Genomic DNA, 10,983 nt, shown 5'->3' with positions numbered 1-10,983 from the left:
AACTGAAGGGCTGATGAATGATACACTGGAGTATCACACAGAGGCTGCGGGATGAGTTTGAAATTGCTGGGATAGTGATGAAGAGATGTTTAGGGTGGACAAGGTAAATCTAGTACACTAGTTAATACTGACTTTCTGGGGGTCATGTCTGGCATGAACTGTCCTTAGAGCCAGACCTGGATATTGTCCTGGATGGAGTTAGTTTGGGTTGTCCACAACAGAGCTATGAAATAAATTAGCATTGAAGCAACAAAAGTGATCAAGCTTCTAGCGCTTGGGCTCATTTCACATCCCTCTTTTTTGAGCTTTATAGATATAAATATTTTGATTCTACAGTTACTGTTTTCAGCCAAAAGTTTCTAAATTTCAACAGGAAAATGACACTAGATCTGAATTTTACATAACATTATAGGATTGAAGACACAGCAGCAGTGGCCACATTAATTATAATCAATTTTTGTAATTAAATATGGGTTATTAAGACATCAATCTGCGTGGGTAAGAACACTCCAGATGTCAAAACTGGATTTTTACCAGATAGGGTGTCTGTAGGCACAGCTGTTATCCCACAAATCTTTGCAGTCCTCAGACATGATTTTGCTATAATTTCTGTGCTACTTCTAGTGCTTCTGCTGTCTCCTGTATTGACCCTCCAGTTCTATGGAAGGGAATAAGCTTCATGCTTGCTTTCATTTGCCAGCACCTTGTACATTAAATACATATATATATATTTGTGAAAGGAAGTGATGCAAGGGACTATGCACTAGTTCACCCCTTTACAACACACTGCCCTTGCACTCCAAAGACTGCAGAATGATTTGTGTACAAATGAAGATCATCTCTGCTGCTGAGCATATTAGGAGGGATGGGGGAGGAAAAGACCATTGGTGCTGCCTTCTTGGGGCAGCCCTAGGAGATGTGTCCTTGTGGATATGGAAGCTCTGGGAGGTGAGCTGCTGGTGGCAGGTCCCAAGGAGCATCACAACAACCAGTCAGCCTGTGTCTTTCCATATGGAGTTTTACTTTACTCCTTCCCCTGCATGTGTGGAGAGTGCTGTAAGACCTAGGTGATCCAGGCAGTCAGGAAACCTGGCCAGCAGTGTGTTTTTAGTGTAGCTTGATCAGCTGAGAACAAAGAGGTATGAGACCTGCATGAGTGGAGATGGATCACCTTCTGCTGCATTAACCTGGAGTAGCATTGCTAGTTCTTTTTTGCTTGGGTTAGAAGTTGCCAAACATCTTTTATTTACTAATGATATTAAAAAGGTTGCTGGTTATCTCCAGCCCTGCAGATCCCATAGATACACTACCACTGGTTAGATGTGATCACTCAAAGGATCTCCATTTTCAGTAAGTGGACCATGTATTTGTCCTCTCTTCAGGTAGAATTAGGAAAGTCAAAGAAGTTTTCTGATTGAGCAGAAGGCTGAATTGGATTTTTTCAGGACCACTGCCTTAAGATTTACCTGAAGGTTAGTTTTTAGTTTCTCTTTCATCTTTCCTTGTACACTCATGCAAAATAGAAACCAAAAAACCCCTTGTGAGAGACTGGACCATGACTCAAAGCAATTGACCATTTGTGAAGGCACCAGGGTGCTTTGCTGAGACCAGGTTTGCAGCTCACCAAGAATGAGATGAGTTTTTGGGTGTGTAATGACATACCTCTGGTCTGCAAAAGGCAGAAGGGATGAACTTATAACTGGCAGAGTCTACAAGCTGCTCTTTGAGGCCAATAAGAGGCAGATCTTGTGGAAACATGGTGGTGCTTTTCACCATGCCAAATTGCCTGCTCTTAAACACACCCCCTGCCGATAGATCAAGACCGTCAATCATCACTTCGACCAAGAGCAACACTTAAGTCTCATTGTAATTCCAGGGGCTGTAGTTATGTATCTTCCTACTCTTACCCTTTCTTTCTCTTTCTTCCATTTTCTCTCCTTGCACATTTTAAGTGATATCTTTATGCTTTCATATTGGCATAATAATAGAGATAATAATAACCAAAATGGCTATACAGCTGCTTTCATTGCAACCAAATTGTTCATATATATATATGTGTAATGTGTATACACACATATATATACACACATATTTGCAAACACTGATCATTCAGTGTTTTTTCATTCTAATCTGCCTCAAGAGATTTATTAACAAGAACCTGCATTACTTTCACCTTCAGGGGTGGGTAATAACACCCCCAAGAGTTATTCCCTCTGTCACAGGGAAATGCTGGGTTAAAAAATGTCAGAAATATATCAGAAATATATGTCAGAAATGTATCAGAAAAACGTCAGACCTCCCCCTACTTCTGCACAAACTGTTGTCACCTGGTTTATTAGTGCAGATCAGCTCTGCTGTCACCCTGTGACCCCTGTCAGCCTGGGTGCTATGATTGAGATTATGAAACTTGAGCTTCAGCTGGTGGATGCCTCAGAAATCAGTACATGTATTAGCATGCCTGCCAGCCCAAAGTTCAGGAAGGGGAGGAGTTTACCAGGAATTGAAACTGATTTCTGGCAACTCTGAAGCTTTGAGAGTTCCTCTAGCTGTAGCAGCAATACTGGTTTCTGTCAAGGCAAGGTACCTGCAAAACCATGTCTGGCATGGGAGGATGGAGGGAAGGCAGCAGGTACAGGACAGCTACTTCCTTCAATACTCCATCTTCCTCTCCGGGTAACCCCTGGCATGGCAACAATGAAAAGGAGAAGGGTGAAAACACCCAGAAGCTGACAGCATCTGAAGAGAAACAAGGAGGCCAAGCATCAGTGCACCAGCAACAGCAAAAGCAGTAGTAAGTAACAAGGAGCCTGACTAAGATGATTTACCTGCATTGGGTGCCTGTTCTCCAGCTTACTCGAGGTGTACACTTTTAAAGGTGAAAATACTTTATAGACAGCCTACATGTGTCTGAGCACACAAGCAGCTTGTTGTCATCTCTTTGGAGCTTCCTGCATGGGATCCTAGTTGTTCTGGCAGGCTTCTTGACAGCATGGCTTATACCCTGTGCCATAGCAGTGGCCAGTTCTGTACCTTGGATACTGGCATACGTGGCGTCTGGCATCTTTTTTCAAAGTTTCTTGCCATCTTTTTTTGAAGTGAAATTTCAAATCTGGTTCTAGCTCCCTGTTTTCTGTGTCTCCTAATATTTCATCCTGGAAAGTCTAAAAATACTTAGTTTGGCTTAAGAGATGGATATAGGCTGCATTCCAACACTGCTCTGAATGCAGTCAAGGACACGGAACAGCTTCCAGGAACTTCATGCTCACAAAACTAAAACCAACGCTTCAGCATTTGGTGCTTTATTGGAATCTATGCTTAGTCTCTCTCTTGCTCTCCAGTGACAATCCTGAGATAGCTTGTATAAGCTGTGCCTTGCAGATATAACACAGAATAGAAATGGAAAGCTCTGTGTGTGTTTTATGCATGTGTATTTCATATAAACAGATGACCATAGCTAAGTGTTTATTCCTTTTCACCATTTTGCTTTTTCTGAGTTCTTAGTAACAATGCATGTAATGCTAAGATTATTATTATTGTTACGTGCTGATTTTGCTTAGCTTGCTTCTTTTTCTTCCATCTTTCGAAGGGCAGCTGGCAAAACTGCAAACTGTTTCAGTTTCCTTTCCCTTCTTTCTGGGTGAAGAAGATGGAGCCACGTGAGGAGGAGGTGGCAGGCAGCTGATGTCGAGAAGAGATCAGCAGCTTTCCACTGAAACCTATGAATGCTTGCCCATTGGGTAGTAATGATACAGGGACTGTTAAGAGCTGAGCCCTTTTAAAATCCATCAGTGCTTTAATGACTGGCTTTCAGGAGAGCAAACAACAATTCCTTAGTTACAGTCTGACGCTGTATTTGCTGACGCTTCCAAATATGAAAATTTTTTTATCTTGCCTGCTCTCACAGTGCCAGGTATTCACAGTAGAGTAAGGACAGCCACAGTTTGTTTATGTAGCTGTGATGTGTGCATTTTGTTGCTGTTTAGGTTTTTTGGGGGGGGGGGAGGAGGGGGCAGGAGGGCTAGTGGGAGTTTTGCCATTGGCATGACTGTGTTTACCCAGTTTGTCTGGCATACAAACCCCCTGGTACAGGTTAGGTGAATAATTAATCAATTGGTTTGCCAGAACTCCCTGCAGAATTTAAGGCCAGAGTGCATATAATCACACAAATCCCTGTTCCCTCTTTCATCTTACATGATTCTTGCAGACATAAAGCTGTTGTGCATCCACTGCAAAGTCTGATTATTATTTTCTGCTATGTGAAAATAGTCTCCCTGTGTCTTCATAAAGTTCTAAAAAAGAATTAGTTCCTAAATCTCGGATGTACAAATTAAAGTCTGCATTAGTATTCAGTTAATGAGAAGAGGGATGAGGGAAAGACAGGTTGAAATAGAAACCATATAATATGAGTGGGGAAACTAATACTCTAATAAAAAATGAACTGAATGAGAGTGGGTTTTGCATCCTTTCCTTTAGAAGGAGGATGCTACCTGGCAGTTTGAATGGGATGAAGCCACTTTAACTGTAATTTCCTTAACTAACACAGATTAAAGGAGAAAATAGCATCTGAAATACTGAAACAGAACAGTGGAGTTTTTAAGAACATTATTCTTAAAAAAAATGGTGTCATTAATTATTACTTTGTTCATTTTCTCAAGCTACATTTCAAGAAAGATTTCAGATTAAAATATCATTTTAGCAGTGATAAAGCTGACTCAGCTTTTCAGCCACCAACCCATTTTAATATGACCTTTAAATTACTGGGACACCCTCAAGTTCAGGTTTTCAGGTTCTGGGATAACAAGAGCAGTTGGAGAGCTGAAGTTATAGAGTGGCAGTAGGAGAAAAAAGGCACAGGATTTCTGCCTTTCTGCCTAAAGGATTTCTGGAATATGCATAGCAGAGGGAACATGAGGGGCCCAAACAGGATAGCTCTGTGCCAAGTAGTGTCTCTATTCCAGATTCTGCTTGCTATTTTTTGGAAACAGAGAGGGGTATGGTTTTGCTGCCAGCAAAGCAGGAGTTGGAGTCTCTCTTGAAGGCTCTGTGTGAATTGTTTCAATGCAAACTCTCTGTCTCAGGCTGTGAGAGAAACTGGGAGTGGGAAAACATTTCAGGAGCATCTTAGGGTCAGATTAGGGGACCCTTTGTTTAGACTGGATGCATGAAATATGTGTGGGATGTAGCATGTTGCAGTCCTGTTCAGTACTCGATATTCAAACCAGACTATTAAAATACAAGGTGGGCAGCTGGTATTAGAGTTTAGGTAGTTCTGCTTTGGAAAAGCCCTCATATGATGTGTCAAGGGTGAGAAGTGACAATGAAATGGTCCTAATTAAGAAAAATACTTGTTCAAATGCAAAATTGAAGTCACACTTTGCACATCCCCATCCAGTTATACATAGAGTGTGGTTTCAGGCCATGGAGAAAAAAGTCACCAGGATGACTTTTTTCACAGGAGCTTGAAACCGCTTATAATAATAAGCTTACATTAAAGTGGATTCACTTTGTCTGCTAAGTGCCATGAAATTAACTTGTAGAAAGCGAATTCCCAAATTGCCCCTGTTCATACCTATTCAGAAACAAAAGTCTGTACAGAAGAAAGGTGGAGGAAAGTGGGGAAATTAGAGGGTGAACTATAGCTAGTGCCTGAAAAAAAAACTGCTGCCCCCATTCAGCAGTCTGCCTTCAGTGCCTTTAAAGCTGCCAAGAATAATATTGGTTCTGGTAAAATACATTAAAAACTGAAATGCAAAATAATAAAGCCTGAAGATATATTGCTGCACAGCTGGTAACAGTCCCTCATAATTTTGTCTGAAAGGAGAGCAAACTTGCTAGAATGCTTGACTCAAGAAATTGTACTCTTTGACCACTGGAGCCAAATCTATCAGAGCTTCTTTCCTTCATTTTCCAGTGTTAGTCCTGAATTAAAATAAAAAACCCAAAAACCAAACCAAAATATTTCTGGTGTTATAAGACCCCTCATCCTATTACTGACAGACTATACTTAGCAGCTCTGATTTTTTTTTTTTTCTTTCATGAACTAAAGTTTCTGTAGAATAAAAAAAAAGTCAGTCTACAAAAACTGTAGGCGGATTTTTACCAAAATACTTGTTTTGCCCACTGCGCAGCCACTGCTGGGAGTGCAAGACATGTAGTTTGAATTATGGAAAATCTGTTCAGAGTTTAGCTCTCCACTTGCTGCACAGAAGTCTCACAACTCTCTGTCTTGCAGGCTGATGTACTAATATTTACAGCCCAGTGGAGCACTTGAGTGATGCCCAGCTTCACTGTGGTCAGTAGCCAGCCTTTTGTCCAGGCACAGGATTGGTGGCAGGGTCTATGTAAGACAGCAACTGTACTGTCAGTCTGGATGGTGGGGGTTGCTGTTCCATATAACGTTTGGGGGAAGGAAGGGAGGAAGTCCTTCCATATTCTGTATTAGAAGGCTTTTTTGAAGGAGCTTGTTTTGAAGGAGCTTGTCTGACATGTTCTCTTGATGCATAGCTTGATGAGGAGCTGTGGCAAGGTGATGAATAAGGAATGTAGGGAAGGATGCTGCATTTGGGCAGGGGCAATGAAAGGACAAATTCTCTGATGCTGTGACAGTGGAGGAGGAAATACATTGTCGAAAAGAAGCAGGCAAGCAGAGATGAACACGCCACTAGCTCAAATCTCAATGTTTGTGTGATGCGGCATCTGACCCGCTGAGCTCCCCAGGCACGCTGGCAGGCCTGACATGCAACACATGCACGGCTCTGCAGGGGAGAGCTCGGGCCCAGCACCTGGCCTGCCCATGGATGATGCTCCATGCTCCTCACTGCAAGTGATTACCAGGTGCTCCAGCTGGCTCTGGCATGCTCCCTACAAGCCTACACCCCTCTCCCTACATCCCTGACACTGCGCTGTGCTGAGGGAACTGAGCGGCTCTAGCACGTGGGGACAGCACGAGCATGGCCATGTCTGACTTTTCTAGACTTTGCTGGGTCTGATGCAGATCTACAGCACTGCCACAGTGAACTCTGCCCCTTTGGTGTAATCTGACCACAAGCTGACTAATGGCACATTAGTGTTTTCAGAGAGAGAAAGCTGTGCTGTGAGCCAAGTTTGGGCTGAGGGCTACCCCTTGGCTCCCTGATTTGATCCCTCAGGGTGGCAATTTCCTTGAATCTTCAGAAATTGGTTTAAATTGTCCAAAACACACTACTGGCTGAAGCACCTGCCCTTCTTTCTGATGTGCCAAGACCACAAGATGCTGAGTCTGATCCTCATCTAAACTGTTGGAAATTCAGTTCCAAGTTTCAGTTTTAGTCTTTTGACCAAATTTTAACTTCAGGAATTTCTCTACAAGCATGTTGGTAACAGCAGAACTTCAGGTCTGTTTCTTTCCTGCAGATTTCTGACTCTTACTTTCTCCTGGGCTGCTCTCTGCTGCCCTCTCCCTTCTTACTCTTCCCTCTTGCGAGTTCACTTCTTCAGGTTTAAACTTTTTGCTTTCATCCTCACAAATGCCATAAAGGTTGCCTCTTTCTTAATGAAAGGGATCAGATACAAAAGTGAGTTATACCCTGGTTTAATAATCTTCCAGACACCTTTTGAACTGTATTAATTAAATGCATTCCTGGCCTCTGGCAAACACAGGAGAAAATCCATGGAAGTAGACTTTTGGTGATAAACATTTCCTGCTGATGTAATTCATTTTCTGCCTCTTGTGTTAAGAGCACACGTGCAATGAGGATGAATCAGACAGTGTGTAATGCTAAGCCCCAGTAAATCACTTTTGTCTTTGAGCTACAAACTGGTAAGATGATGCCACTGATAAAGATGGAAAGCCAGAACCCCAGGCCTGCATGTAAGGTTTGTACACTTTCTTAGAGCTCTGCTTATGGCACTGCTGGGACACAGAGCATATTGCTCAGCTGAGGTCTAGAATTGTGTCTGTCAATTATCATTAGCATCTGGTTGTGTGTGCATTGCAGAGTAGGGGTACCTACAGGACAGTTATCTGCTTGCTGGGATTTGGCATCTTGTAGCCCTTTAATTTGGCAGCTTCTGTGCTGCTCAGCAGCATGTGGCTGCTCCATCAGGCATGAGAGCTTTGGTGAAAATAATACTTTGTGGTGGTGTGGACTAGACAGCTCTTAAAACAATTCCTGATAAATGAATGCAAAGTTCAGCTTGGTGTATCTTTGAAGGAAATTCAAGAGTTGGCTTTGGCAGTTTGATCTCTTAAATTCAGTCTTAACATATTATCTAATGCAATATCTCACCCTAGGTCCCTCTTCTGACTGAATCTGTCCGTGCCTCCTTCCCAAGCTTTAGTCATTTTTTTGCTCTCCAACTTAGTTTTCCCTATTTTTCTGTCTGTTATGCAGAGCACTCTGCCCAGCAGAGCAAAATATTTGGCTTTCAGCTCTGTGACATTCATGTACCAATGCACCCATGGTATGGAACACAGTAGAACTGGAAATAGTTTATAACACCCATTTCTTTTGTAACTCTTTAAACAATTTCACACTTCATTTGAATACTTCTTCTGTGGTAGATGGCTGGAGTGGACTTGAGGTAAAACTGAAGAGCACAGCTCTGCAAAAACTATTACCGGAGAACTGCAGCCCTCATGTATTTTTTCAATTTTAGAAATAAATTGTTTATACAAACCTGAAAGAAAGTAGAACAAAAGTTGCTATTGCCTAAGCCTTTAAAGCACTGAAGACGTGTCCTTCAGAACTAGGTGTCCTAGTTAGAAGAGTAGACTTACACATGATTCAAAATTTTAAGTTTTCAAGACAGGGTGTTCCTAAAGTTACTGATCACTCAAAGTGTAAACTATCATTACAGATTATCTATGACTGTATTGCATGTTTCTCCTGACGGAAATGTTTTATTTATCTCTCTCTCTCTCTCTCTCTCTGCATGTGCTGGTTTTGGCCAGAGTAGAACTTATTTTCTTCATAGTAGCAGCAGTGGGGCTACGCTTTGGGTTTGTGGCCGAAAGTGTGTTGATAACACAGAGATGTTTTGTTATTGCTGAGCAGGGCTGACACTGAGTCAGGGTCTTTTCTGCCTCCCACGCCGCCCCATCAGAGTGAGGGCTGGGGTGCACAGGAAGTTGTGAGGGCTGTGGGACAGCTGACCCCAACTGGCAGACGTGTATCCCATAACATATGACATCATGCTCAGCATACATAACTGGGGGAAGGAGAAGGAGGGGTGAGATGTACAAAGTGATGGAGTTCACCTTCCCGAGTCACCATTACATGTGGTAGAGCCCTGCTTTCCCGGGGATGGCTGAACACCTGCCTGACCATGGGAAGTGGTGAATCCATTCCTGCTTTGCTTGTGTGTGCAGCTTTTGCTTTACCTGTTAAACTTGTCTTTATCTCAACCCATGAGTTTTCTCACTTTAACCCTTCTAATTCTCCATCCCATCCTATGGGAGCCAGAGTGAGCGAGCAGCCATGTGGTGCCTAGTTAATGACTGGGGTTAAACCACAATGATATATTGTTACATAGGCATTTATAATCCCACAACTATGGTAGGTTATGTGTATCTGCTTGAAAAATCATAGGAGGTTCGTTTTTTTTTAAATTTCAATATAGATGCATTTTCTTATTGGGTTATAACTTTCTTACTCTCATTAATATCTGTTCAGTCTGTGTAATGAGTCAATACATTCCCATTTTCTGCAGAGAAAATAAAACAAAAAACACTCATCAAGATTAATATGATACATAAAGGAGAAGATGATTTTTCTTTTTTGAAGAGCTGTAACTGGGGTAAGATGTTCTTTCTCCCCCTTCCAGTGACTTCTGTATTTATATTTATAAAACAACCCTACCTCAAAGATAGGCTTAAGTGTTATAACAATTAGACTCATTATTAGGGAAACTGTAAAGTTAAATTCTTTATAATCTTTTCTGTCTTTGGATTTTGAAGCACTTCATATATCGGTATAAAGCACAAAATTCTGCACACCACTGATAGCTTCAAATCTTCACATTTCCTTAATTGCTTCTCAGGTAAGTAGGATAATTTGCTCCAGACTTATGGCTACTGTGGCAACCCAGAAACTGACTGGAATATTAAATTGACAGGCTATAGCAGGTTTTATAGGCTTAACTGAATCAGAGATTTTGCCTGAACAAAGAAATGACATAAAATATCCAGCAAACTGGATAAAAACACAAGGAGAAAGCTGTTTTTTGCATTAACTTTCTTTCCTTCAAAAAGAGAATCTCAAGAAAATAAGGAATTTTATATGCAGATTTTAGAACTGGTAGGGCAGGTGGAGTTTTTCAGACAACAGCTCATTTGGCTCCTCTCCTGTAGGGTTAAAAGGCAAGGAACCAGTTTGGACCCTGACTTTCACCCCTCACACAAGAAATTTGCCATGTACTTACTCCTCCTTCCCCTGCTCAGAGAATCATGGAATGATTCTTTAAGAGACCTTAAAGGTCATCTAATTCCAACCCCCCTGCCATGGACAGGAATCCTTCCACTAGACCAGGCTATTCAGAGCCCCATCCAGCTTGGTCTTAAACACCTCAAGGATGGGGAACCCACAACATCTCTGGACAACTTGTTCCAGTGCCTCACCACCCTGCCAGTAAAGAATTTCTTCCTAGTATCTAGCCTAATCCTTCCCTCCTTCCGCTTAAGGCCATTCCTGATTCCAGTACCCAAACCCACACTCTGGCATAGCTTTCCAGAGACCAAGGTGAATATTATAAAGTTAGATAAACTCAAAAATGCCCTCCTTGCCTTTTGTTTTTCTTTTTCTTCTAATAATAAGTAAAACAAAGCATTAGATAAAAGACAAAGAAAAGTTGGTGTCCTGTTCTCCCCTTCCCTCCCCCACTGAAGACTTGGCATCCTCACTTTCTTTGCCTTTATTTTAATAGAAATGGAAATTAATTTTGTTTTTAATAAACACTGTTTTAAACATGACAATTCTTAATATGATCTCTGGAAAACAGATGGTA

General features: G+C 41.7%; 1 protein-coding gene across 1 annotated transcript in view; it reads left to right on the top strand.

Annotated features, from left to right (window-relative positions):
* Positions 1 to 2,486: 2,486 nt before the first annotated feature.
* The window catches only part of EPSTI1 (epithelial stromal interaction 1), a 49,555-nt gene continuing 41,058 nt past the window's right edge, over positions 2,487 to 10,983 (top strand). Inside the window, 1 exon segment of the mRNA XM_004175066.6 lies at positions 2,487 to 2,791. Coding sequence (XP_004175114.5) covers positions 2,595 to 2,791 — 197 coding nt within the window. The 5' untranslated portion in view covers positions 2,487 to 2,594.

The sequence above is a fragment of the Taeniopygia guttata genome, chromosome 1, assembly GCF_048771995.1.
Source record: "Taeniopygia guttata chromosome 1, bTaeGut7.mat, whole genome shotgun sequence".
NCBI classification, from domain to species: domain Eukaryota; kingdom Metazoa; phylum Chordata; class Aves; order Passeriformes; family Estrildidae; genus Taeniopygia; species Taeniopygia guttata.
This window is presented reverse-complemented; position numbering and strand designations above follow the sequence as displayed.